Source organism: Gallus gallus, chromosome 1 (genome assembly GCF_016699485.2).
Source record: "Gallus gallus isolate bGalGal1 chromosome 1, bGalGal1.mat.broiler.GRCg7b, whole genome shotgun sequence".
Classification (NCBI taxonomy): Eukaryota; Metazoa; Chordata; class Aves; order Galliformes; family Phasianidae; genus Gallus; species Gallus gallus.
Window position 1 is genome coordinate 39905351 of NC_052532.1, and position 12162 is coordinate 39917512.

General features: G+C 37.2%; 1 protein-coding gene across 2 annotated transcripts in view; it reads left to right on the forward strand.

Annotated features, from left to right (window-relative positions):
- OTOGL (otogelin-like) overlaps positions 1-12162 on the forward strand; it is a 101144-nt gene that overhangs the window by 56133 nt on the left and 32849 nt on the right. For both annotated transcript variants that reach the window (XM_015283301.4, XM_046898971.1), the window contains 5 exons: positions 1223-1342; positions 3841-3957; positions 6721-6877; positions 7355-7381; positions 10588-10755. In XM_015283301.4, the coding sequence (XP_015138787.2) occupies positions 1223-1342; positions 3841-3957; positions 6721-6877; positions 7355-7381; positions 10588-10755 (589 nt within the window). The remainder of the gene's footprint in view (positions 1-1222; positions 1343-3840; positions 3958-6720; positions 6878-7354; positions 7382-10587; positions 10756-12162) is intronic.

A 12162-nucleotide genomic window follows, 5' to 3' on the forward strand; every position in this document is an offset into this window, starting at 1 on the left:
TAACAGATGGTGTTGTATCTTGAGTATAAATTTAAAAAAAAAATGAGATACAGGAAAGGATCTAGACAAGAACTTACATTTAAACCACATAAGTATACTGTGACAGGGTTAAGGGCATGATGCAGGGAAGAATATGAGGCTCTTTCTCTTGCCTTCATTTGTTCTTTATTCGTTTTCTACGTCAACATCTGCCTTGGTGCCCCTGTCACTCAATCTCTGGGTCCTGATGTTGTAACTTTATAAGCAAATTCAGTAATTACATCCCTGCTTCACCTCTGCAGTGCTTGCATGTATTGAGAGGAAGCTCTTTTTTGTAAAGAAAAAAAAGATCATGAAAGGGCTTCATGCTAGAAAAAAATATCAGATATTTTGGAGTGTAAGACAAAGTTTCTGTAACCATTTAATCTCATTTTAAAACAACATTATTGTAGGCTTTTGTCTCTATGAGCAGAAAATACTTCACATATTTGCTGATTTATCAGCCATCGATACAGATAAAGAAAAAAATATATCTACTATTCTGTTTTACAGAACAATAAGCAGGGGGCTTAGGTCTAAAAGTTGCATATGTGGGCACAGATACCTCAGTCTCTTTCTACTTTCAGTAGCAGTTTTTTCTGTAGGCTCTAAGTTAGCCAGATACAGTCTGCAGCAATCCTTAGAGAAAGAGGTTGTTAGACTGAGCCACAGTACCCTAGAAAACCAACTCTATATTTTACTGTATGTATATCATTTTCTCTATGTATCTATGTGTGCATGTATGCATGTCTATTTTTTTCATCAGCAGCACACTTGCTCCAACACAAGAATATTACAACTGTCTCTTTTATAACTGCTCTTATCAATGTTCTTGCTATTGTGATCTAAAAATCACAAGTTTTAATCACAACTAGCCAAGCTTCACAATTACGAGGTAATTCACCTGAACTTTTGAATTCCAGATTGGATGCAGTACTGAGCTTTCAGAAAAAAAATATGACTATGTTCTTGTAGTAAGAACATAGAACTGTATATAAGAACTTGTATGTAGAAGAAAAAAGACAAACAAGTATCAATTAAAAACGATTTGTGATTGGTTACTGTAAGCATAGCAGAATGTCAGATATTTTCCAAGTGTAAATTAGAGTTGCATTCACCTTTTTCAGTTTAAGAATATTATAGTCCAAACTGATTATTATTGACTATTAGGATATGTTAAAATACATCCTTTTTTCTCATTTAGGGTAAATTGGCAGGTTTGTGTGGAAATTTTGACAAATACACTTCAAATGACCTGACTACTTCAAACAACATGGAGGTGAGGAATGCACAGGTATTTGGAGACAGCTGGGTGTTAGGACAGGTAAGTCCCATGTCCAGTACAAATTTAGAATAAAAAGTCAATAATTTTAATTTATAAATGAATACAGTATGAGTATATGAAATATAAGGATTTTCTAAATTCAGAGTCATCATACATACTTGAACTTTTATGTCTGTAGAGTCTTATACTGTGACAAACATACTGAATTTAAATGAAACCATCCAGTATTTTCAGGTAAAAATACATTGAACCCTAAATAAAATAGTTATTATAGCTGTCTGGATTTCAATTTTCTACAGATTTCCTAGAATCATAGAATATCCTCATTTAGAAGGAATCCACGAGAATCACCAAGTCCAACCTTTGGCTCCACACAGAACCACCCAAAATCCAGTTTGCTTTCGATATTTAGGATCAGTCCAGTTTTAAAAACAATTGTCATTTCTCTGATGTTGGAAGCGTAGGGATGTTGAAATTAGACAGGATCTGAACACTGGAGAGAAAAAGGTGGTCATCATCCCCCTGAGGCTGCCTGCTTATATTACAAATGCATGCAGGACTTTCTTTGCAGCACACAGTTAAAATTCATCAGTCTAGAGGAGATAAGCTGAGAAAGTTATAAAGCTTAGCTCAAAAAAGCATCAAGCACAATCCATAGTGGAAAGTAGATTTCAGAGGAGGGAGGAGGCTGTAGTGTGGATAACTGCAACTGGGTTTTGTAACACACAGGAGTTATTTTATTCATATGTGCTAAGAAGGAGAAAGATCTTATAGCCTTGGGAAGTTGCTGATAAATTGGTATTTGCAAAATATTCCCTTAGGGTGTTTGCAAGACCCAGTTTTTAATCTGTTCTCTCCCTTACTCAGAGCAGGAAATTGAACCAATATCTCTCACCTCATGAAAGAATTACGATATCACTTCTGCTTTGGAAGAAAGCCTTTGAGGTTTATCTCTCTCAATCTCCCCTTTTCAGATATGCTCTACACTTCATAAAATGTTTAAGTTGTGTGAGCAAGCAAGAGAGATGTGTTGGTGGTTCTGCTGCTCATCTAAAAGGTGGCACATAAAGTGCATAAATACTTTATATGAAGTGTAATAGTATCAACAAAAGAGAACAAAAGCAATACTCTCTTGAATGTTCTGTAGGAGGACTGGATTTGGCCTCAAAGGAACAGAAGGAGCTGTGCTCTCCTATCACTTAACAAAGCACTGGAACTGTTGTCTTTGTGACCAGAGCCAGGGTTGGTAAGGTATGAGGAAGGGTCCCAGAAATGAGCTCTGTTCATACTCTTCCCATTAAAAAGCATACTTGTAGAAGCAAGTGTAACAGGAATGCTTTTGATTTTATTCCATAAAAATCTTGAAGTTCTCTTTTTGCTTTCAATCCCATAATATATTACTACAAATGTTCAGGTCAGTGGCTTCTTTATAACACTGCAGTGTTCGCACACTTTGAATCCTACAGTGAATTTTGAGGATGTTTCAACCTTTGCTTAAGCAACCCAGACTGGCACTTGCTCTTTGCGGCCACACATTCTTGTAAAACCTCATATAATCTTCCAGTCCTTGAGGCTGCCATAGCACTGAGGGCCTGAATTCAGTATTGGCCTAGCAGGCAGCCTGTACTTAGCCAGGCTTCGTGCTGCATCTGCCTTCACAGTAGGTTGCTAGGGCACTTTTCAGAAAGGACCTCTGGCCCTTGCAGATATGTATCCTGGTCATCTTTTCTGCATTATAAACACTGGAAAAGCATAATCAGTAGCTGGCTGCCTAGAACCCAACTCTGCTGCTGGGAAGTGTGCTGGCGTTGGCACAGTGAGAAATGGGATGATTGCAGAGTTTCTTGCTGCCAAGAGCACATCCCCACACAGCATCATCAGGGTACCCCAATGCTGCTTGTGGGTCTGTCACTGCTGCCTCCTGAGCTCCTCTGTTGTAGCAAGGGAATATGCTTTTGGTTGAACTCGTGTTCTTAGAGCTAAGTGCTATTTGGTTATATTTTTCTGTTCACTTGTTTTTCTTCTTGAAGAGAGACTTAAAGAGAGGGAATTATATCTCAGCCACTTTTGAGTTATCACGATGAACTTTGACTCATTTCTTATGGGTCGCTCTCTTCCTACCGCTGCTTTATTTGAACTTACAGGGCTACAGCCATCTGTAGTGTGCCTCCATTTAAAGTCAGTGCAAAACCACCAGGGATGGATTTGGACCATGTATTTGTTTGTGATGTTACAGTTGGTTGCTCTGGTAATGATTATAATGTGTCACAAAGAAAACATTTTGTCTTAATGTGCCGAGCAGACAGCAGGAACATTTTAGTACTTCAGAACAAAACACAAAGATTCTGTTTTGTGCAAATGTTTTCAATTATAAAAACAGATCAGGGAAAGGGGAAGATAAAGAAAATAGCATGTAAACATTATTTTAGTTTTTGGAGTACACAAGTATTGAATTGTATTATGAATATAGTGTACCTGAATGCACGGCAAATACATCTTTTTATAAAGTGACTGTGGTGTTTTTCTTTGCTTTTGAGTGCAAGAGCCCAAATGGAACACTAAGACCATGCGAGGTACATCAGAGCAAGTTCCCTTATGCCAAAAAGGAATGCTCTATTTTGTACAGTGATGTTTTCGCACCTTGTCGCAATGTGGTAAGTTTATTAAATAAGCCAGTTTTGCTCTCATGTAGGAAAATATTAAAATTCCAACAATTAATTTCTTCTTGCCATTCCTCTCTGTCTGAGTGCCACGGAGAACAGTAAGAAGAGCCCTGCAACTATGTGTGTGGGCTGTGTTTGTGCAGAGCTCCTTGTTCCTTTCAGAAGTGGAGCCTAAACATTATAGTGGTAACTGGGAGTCATGAGTTAGTAGACAGGATAATCAGAGTTCTGTTCTCTTTTGGTTTTATTTATATTTTTGATTTATATAGGTAATGTGATTTTTAAGGATTTTGTGTATATTGTGGATTTTTAAAGTAAGCATTCGTGTAACGTGTCTACAGCTTATCTAAAATGGTTTTATTTAGTTGACTGTCCTGCAAAATATAGAAAGAAGTATGAGAAAGTGAGATTTCAACTTCAGAGCTATGAGTATTTTTAAAAGGCCAACATTTTATTATTTGCTTTGCATCAAAACTCTGCAATACAGTGTGTCTACTCCTTACCTGGCTGAGTGTGGGACTTGAGTTAAAAGACTGTTCTTAAGCTCAGCCTAGACAAGACAGGGACAACAATAAGTTGTGTGGGAATCTTTTATTCCTTTGTAGTCCACCCTTTACCAGTGCAATATGTGCTCCGTGTATCTTTGTCTCTTTCTAGAGTAAGCCTCCCAAAGGTACTGAGTTATCAGAGGGGCTTCTGAACACCCGTGCAAGCAAGAACCACTGTAACGTTTTGCTTCACTCTCTTGTTTTCTTCACGACTATCAACACTAAATGAGATTAGTAGATGTCGCAGCTGAATCTCCTGACTTTCAGGACTGAAGTTTGATATTAACATGGTCAGGAATTTGCCTGAAGAGGAGGTTGCAGTAGCTTAACCCAGAAGATTTATTGATGTTGACTTTGGTTACTATGTAAAGAATTTTTTGAGCGTGTGCCTGAGAACACAGTGATGAGTGTATTTTCAAAGTGGAAAGTAATAAATAAAAATGGACTTCTGTGAGTTTTTAAGGAGCTATATGACAGTAACTCTTAAAGAATGATGTTTTCCATTCTTTATCTTACCTATGTTCTGATGAAATTTTTCAGGTATTATGCCAAGAATTTAGCACACTAATATCAAGAAATTTATGTCAGGTGCAAAACATGACTTTTAATTCATTGTCAGGTATTTTCATACGCACATATTCATCTTGAGACCACTTGTAAAGCAAACATCTTCCAGGTATTTTTACAATCTATTCATGAACATGTGAAAATACTGCTCTTATTAAAGTAAGGTGCAGTGACCTCCTATCAAAGATACCTGCCTGTCTACTCCCTGCATAGGCAGGTGCCAAGGGAAAAAAACCAAACACAAAACACAATAAAGCAATAAAATAAGCACAGCTGGATTCTGGGAGGCTAGGAGGAATAGAAGGTGTAGGGATGGGTCTCGCAGTGCTTAGAGCAGCGCTCTTGCAGAATTCCTCCTGCTGTGTGGGTGGTGTAGGATGCTCTGTGCATAGAGACAAGCTCCTGCCCTGGGACACACAGCCTCAGAGTTCAGTCCAGACTGGAAAACCCAATTTTAAGGGAGACAGAATTTTGTGTCCCTGGCTGGAAGGGACTTATGGATTGCAGTACTCAGCTGAGCATTGATTTCAGCAGCTGAAGAGTGGAAAGAAAAATCTCCGTAACTCTTGAACTCAAAAGGGGCTTCAATCTGAGGATCCCAGCTTGTCACAGTAAGGTGCTGCAGATGGAGGAGAGGATGAAATCTGAAAGTACTGTGCTGTTTGGTAATTTCTGCTAAGGTGCTATAACCATTTTCAAGGGCTCATATCTCCACTCCAGTGGTATCTCTGTTTCCAAAATTAGAAAAAAGAATGAAAGTAAAATGGCATCTCTCTCCAGGCACTAAAGAACAGTCATCTTATCTCTGTCAGCATCCAGCAACTGCCAGCTGAGAAGCTGTCTCAGTGTTAGATAGCGCTGCCTTGTTGCTGTGATGGTGTTTGTGTAATCTGATGAGTACCGTTGGAATGCTCTTCAGCTTAGACAGATTGGAGTCTATAAAGGAATCCAAACTGAAGAGAAACATTGTTTTAAAGATTCGATGTGTTGAATGAGAGCAGGTTGTTTTCTTTTTTCTTTTTCTTTTTTTTTTTTTGGAGATCTTGCTCAACGTTGCAAAAAAAGACTATTTAAACCCCAAAAATACTGTATCAGTATCGCAGTTTTAATTTGGGGGATTTTGGTGTGGGGAAGTGAGTACCTCAGCTAATGAAGATTTGAAGGCTAAGCATGTTATAAAATGTCGGATGTGTGCTCCAGCTTGCTTCCCCTGAACAAGGGCCCCACTCAAACTACTGAATTAAGTACTCAATAATCAGCGTTGCAGCTCTGATTTTATTGTTCTTCATGCAAAGCTAGCAGGATGGCTATAGGTGGCAGCGTTTGCCTTATGAAAACACGGAACTGTCACCTTCACTGTGCTCTATGGAGTAGATGAACAGCAAGAGTGCGGACAGTCATACTTGTTAAAAGTCATTGATTAAATTTTTCCTTTCGTCTGTAGCGTAGGTACAAACTGATTATTTGCAGTATACTGTTTGTAAAGGATTATATCCAAATCTTAGAAAATGCCATGTTTTTGTGTTAAATTCTTTCAGTTGATCCTTCCTTACACCTTCCTGCTGAAAGTGGTGCAATAGGAATTTGTACAGCTCATGTAATCAAATCACCTGCCCCATCCCACCTTCTTTTTTTCCAGATTGATGTAACTTCTTTTGTCAAGAACTGTCATACAGATACGTGTAACTGCAATCTTGCTGGGGACTGTGAGTGTTTGTGTACCAGTATTGCAGCTTATGCCCACAAGTGCTGCCAGCATGGAGCAGTGATTCACTGGCGATCTCCTTCACTCTGTGGTATGTACCTGGGATGGCCTCACACCACAGACCACCCAGAGGAGGGCGTATATTTGGCTTTTCTCTTTACAAAAATACAAACATGACAGAAGCAGGTGGTTAATGCATGTCCTTCTTTGCCTTTTTTTGAAGCAATGTGTGTGTTAGCTGCTGAATACCTACATTTACTGTTTTCCTTCTGTATGTGGTGTCCAGAATTCTGTGTGCAAGGAGATTCAGTTCACTCTACTTTTCACTGAGAGTGAGAAGAGTTCTTGGATACAGAATAATTAGTGCTGTCTATCAATTAGGTCTGATGTCTGGGCGCATCTATTTAAATACAGCTGTTTGTCCCTGATTAAAAGCCAGCGGAAATAAAGTCACTGGCTGGAATGTGTTACAGAAGATGAAAATGAATTTTACATTTTTAGGATGCAGATAAGCGTGATCTCTGTTTTACTTTATGGTAACAACATCCTTGTTTCCTTTTTCTTTTAGCTTATGACTGTGAATCTTATAATCAAGGTATGTAGTGCTTAATATTACTCTTTCATTCCTCCTAGTATTTATTATTGTTGAATACCCTTAACTCAGTTTGCTAGCATGCTACCTAGTTATGTGCTAGAAACAAATCTGTACTCCCTGATTCCAACAACAAATCTGTATTTATAAAGCATTTAGTTGCACACCATTCACTTAAAAATATATATTTTCCCACAGTGGCCATTCTAGAGTATGGAAGGTATCTTTGTCATACTTTCTATCATCTTTCTTCTGTGCTATGCTATTCTGAAATATTTATCTTTCCCCAGTATATTTTGTTTATCTTTTAAAAACAGAAACCCAAGAGATACTTTTCTTATATTGCTTCATACTGGCTAAACGTGAAAGAAGTATGCTGAGGTAGTATCTCTCTTTAGCTGGTTAGAAGGAATGTTTTGTATTCCTGATTTGGATATGTGAGTTCAGTGTACTCAACATGTTAAGCAAAGCAAGTTTCCATGGATCTTTCTGCTCTGTGTCCAGAGACAGGGGCAGTATGGAAACAAACATCTTTCTTGTAAGTAAAACCACACATCTGGCATCTCAGAGGAAACGTGATATGATGCACACAGAAAGTAACCTTCCTTGTAGCTTGTGCTGGTAAGAACCTCTGTAAGCTGCAGCAGTGTTGAAGGTCATCACATTTCTGTGTTTCCATTCCCTATGGTAGGATTGCATAGTCACCATCGCTTGGTCTCACTGGACCTTCAGGTCAAATTAGAAAGGAGAGGTGACAAATATGCCATTCGCCACGTTCACTTCTTTTTTAATATCATTATGTCACTATACTGACTATTTTGCAACATAACCTCTCATCTGTAATAAAAGTCTTTTTTTCTGCTTAGTCAGAGGCTGTAAAATAAATACTTTTTGCCACTGCCTGTGTTTACTGGTGCAGTACTACAGTATCTGTCAGAACAGGATAAAATATATAAAAACTCGATATTGTGTATGAGATGCCAAATCATGAATAATTTGTTTGATGATTTGGGAAACCCACTATTACTGTTAATTATTTTGGGTTTGTAATTATATATTAATAATAGATTAGTAATCTATTAGAACACTCATATGTTCTCTTTTCCTTTTATTAAGGCTCTTTCAAAAATAAAAACAAGAGGTCAAGGTTATTCAAAATATCTGGTTCAATGAAGATTTAACCATTGGGGTGTTTCTTTGACCTCATATTCATGGTTTTAACTGATTGCTTCAGCTTTTAATGGGTGAAGGTCAGCGGCCCTACTGTGTTCAGTAATCTTATTATCTCCTTATGTCTTAATTCATAATCTCATAATTTTCAGTGTGTAGGGATTACTGTGCCATGCTGCAAATTTTGGAAGTCATGGAGAAGCTCTTGAAGGATGTTACCTACATTTTGAAATGAGTAGGATATGGGATTTTCTTCACAGATCTCACAAAGTATTGTACCGTTCCTTAGAATGAGAGTGGTATTCAATTACAACTTCATTCCTGTGGCATCACTTCCTCAGTTTGGATACTGTGAAAGTACTTTATAGGGAGCCTGATACTAAAACAAAGGGAAAATTGGCTAACTGTAATGACACTACTTTGACTTTCTGATAGAACTTTTTAAGTGACTCGTGCCCTGTAATGAGCATCATGCTGTAGGCAATGCTTTTCTGATTCAAGGAGTCTGACCCCATGTGCTGCTACTGCAGAAAAGCATTGTCCGCAGCATGATGAAGTGATGCAAATACAGCTAGGTACACCAGACTTTTCATAACATTCCTTACAACACAGAATCTTATTTTAAAACTAGTAAGAGAGTCAAGGCTGATGTGAGCTGATCACTGAATGTCAGCAAAACACCTTCTGGGGTGTAGGATGGCTCCTCTGATTTTTGTTGTCTTGTATGATGCCAAACTGTTGAATCTTCATGGAAACTTCCTCTGTTACGGCTTGTTGCTGCTTTTGCTGAAGTTACAGGGAAAAAATCTGTTAATATGTGGAGGTAAACACCCCGTGATTAAGGATGAAGAGACTGTAATTGACTTGTCACTTCTATAGAAGGGGTCACTTTGTGACAAGCTTGTGAATTTCCTAAGCATGTGAGCTCCATCATAATTTCAGTATAAAAGCAGTATTTATTTTCTTGTAGTGTTCTTCAGAAAGTGGTGTTTAAGTTCTAGTTGAGCCAAATCTCATTATTATGAGAAATCTTTCCCTCTTGAAAGTCACACTGGAGAGAGCCATGCTATGCTATAAAGGTGATTCATTTTTTTTTCCCCACTAGGATTAAAGGATTAAAAGCTTCCACAAAAATTACAAATCTCGTTTATTACTCACTCAAGGCAAGAGTTTAGAAGTATGCTGCTCTTGGTTCTTTTACTGGAGTACAGTGACAAGGACTGATGCTGTTATATCTGGATGTATCCCTGTGGGCCTTTCCAGCCCAGCAGAAATACCTTTAGGATTTTTTAATAGGATGTCTCGGGCATGGTTGGGCCACCAGCATTCTGGCAGCATTACTGGCTGAAGTTGTTGTTACTGCTGTATCGGCATGAAATTTTGGATGACTGTGTGCTGAACCAGACTGGAGAATTTAGCTGGTTATTTTTCCGTAGGATCAGTTTACTGCCAAAGCACTTAGGATGTCATAATAAATGGGGCAGCAGAGGAACAGAAGCAAGTGTTCTGTGGGAGGGGATGAACTAGGCAACTCCTTCGGCATGATTGCTGCCAAAAGTTCAATTACAGTCTTGTAATTTAAAATCTTCCTTTAATCTTTTTTTTTCTTTTTTTTTCTTTTTTTCCCCTTTTTTAAATAGATTGTAGATCTATTTAGATTAAGATTCCCCAATAAGTTGCAGTGCTGATCTTCCAAAGTATAGAAATAAGGACATGTGAAAAACTAAAGACTATAAAAAAGCAGTTGAGATTGCTTTCTTGTACAAGTTATTTTGCCAGGATAACTACCCACACTTTTTTAATGCTCACTTTGTATCTGTTGTATTCTGGAAATCAAGCAAAGAGGAAGGGAGTGCCTTAAATACATAAATACAGGCCAACTTCAGCATAACACCTTGAGGCACTGAGTTGCAGTTCAAAATTTATTTGATTCCAGGTAAGGTGAATGTGTAAAGCAATATTTTGTCAGCTAAGGCTCAAGTTTTGTACACTATGCAAGTAAAATTGTTTATTTTTCTGTTTGATTCTTTTTACCTTAGGTCTTGGTGAAGGACCATATATTTTGGCAAGTTCTGGAGAAAATGATACAATTATAGGAGCTAATATTTCCAGTAGACGGATATTTCCCCTGCCCAGAAATACAGCGTACGGAAATGTATTTTTCAGTTTCATGATAACCCCAGGTCTTTTCAAAGATAAAGATTTATGTAAGTGTTCTCAATGTTTTTGTGAATGTCTACACATATTTTTCAAACCATCTGAATGATTCTTGCTGCATCTTTTAAAGCTAAAACTGTATGGATATTTTTAGTTATTGGAATAAGTAAGGATTGAAGTGGTCTATTTTTGAGGAGGAATACTGATCTTTGCAGAAAAAAAAAAAAGGAAAATCCAGCTGTCAGTTGTAAAGCTGACTTTTCAAAAAACTGTTTTTAGAATGTTTAAAATGCAAGTGAATAGAATTCTTGCTTTAGAAAAATGCGATTAGATTGCATAACTGGAAAGTGGAAAATTTTGCATATGTATCTAACAAGTATCAATTTTGAAAAAAGGAATATTTTGGTCTCCAGTAAAATAATTTCTTCCCTATCTATTCTTCTTTTTGGTAACTTTCAGCACACTATAAAATGTGAAAATTAGTACAACCAGATGTTTAAATCTTTTTTCTTCTACATACATTTTCTGTTCTTCACACATATTGAGTCTGTGCCACTGAAGTCAATACAAACCTTCTCATTGCTTTCTGTAGTCACAACATTTAATTTGTTGAAAAAATTCCGAACCTTCAAAAATCAAGACAGAGAAGGGCTGTTTTCACAGTAAAACTTGAAACTGTACTCACATGCTTTGGACAGTTTGCCATATATAAATTAGATCTTCTATGATTTTTTAAAGAGAAAGTGTATTATATAGAAATATCAGTTTAGACTTGTCCAATTAGTTAAGCAACGTGAAGTATAAGTAAAATATGTATTACCTCTGTGTAGTACACGAGTTTTTTTATCTGTGAGGGTCAGGATAGTGTTCATAAAGAATAAAAGTGCTTCTAGATCTATTTAAGGGAACAACCAAACCTGAAATCAGCCTTTTTTCAAGTTCTTAAACACTCAGAAAATCTTCTTCATTTTCAGCATGAGAACAGAGCGTTCAGTCTTTTATTTAGCTGCAGATATTCTTAATGTATTGCTGGATATGTCTGCATGTAAAAAAATGCCAGACATCAAGGTGAATTCAAGCAAATTCTTACAAAATTTGTGTGATATTAATTACTAAAGAAATTTTGTTACAGTTGAAATGTCAGACATTTGTCCAAATCTGAGGAAAAACTGCCCCAATTTGAGTAAATCCAAAAACAGAGACCACTTACAAATTATTCTGAAGACTAGTAGTAAGCTGAATGTAGTTTTTATCTGATTATCCCTCTGGTGAGCTCTGCATTATGTGATCATTCAAAGTTTCCTTTAGACTCTGCATTTCTAGTATTTTTACATTATAGAAAACTGTTCTTTGTTCGTTGCAATTTTTTCCCCTGATAAATAGCTATTTTAAGCCACTTAACCAATATGTAGATTGAATCTCACTTTCAGACCGTTTTCTCTGAAAAGCTTACAAGT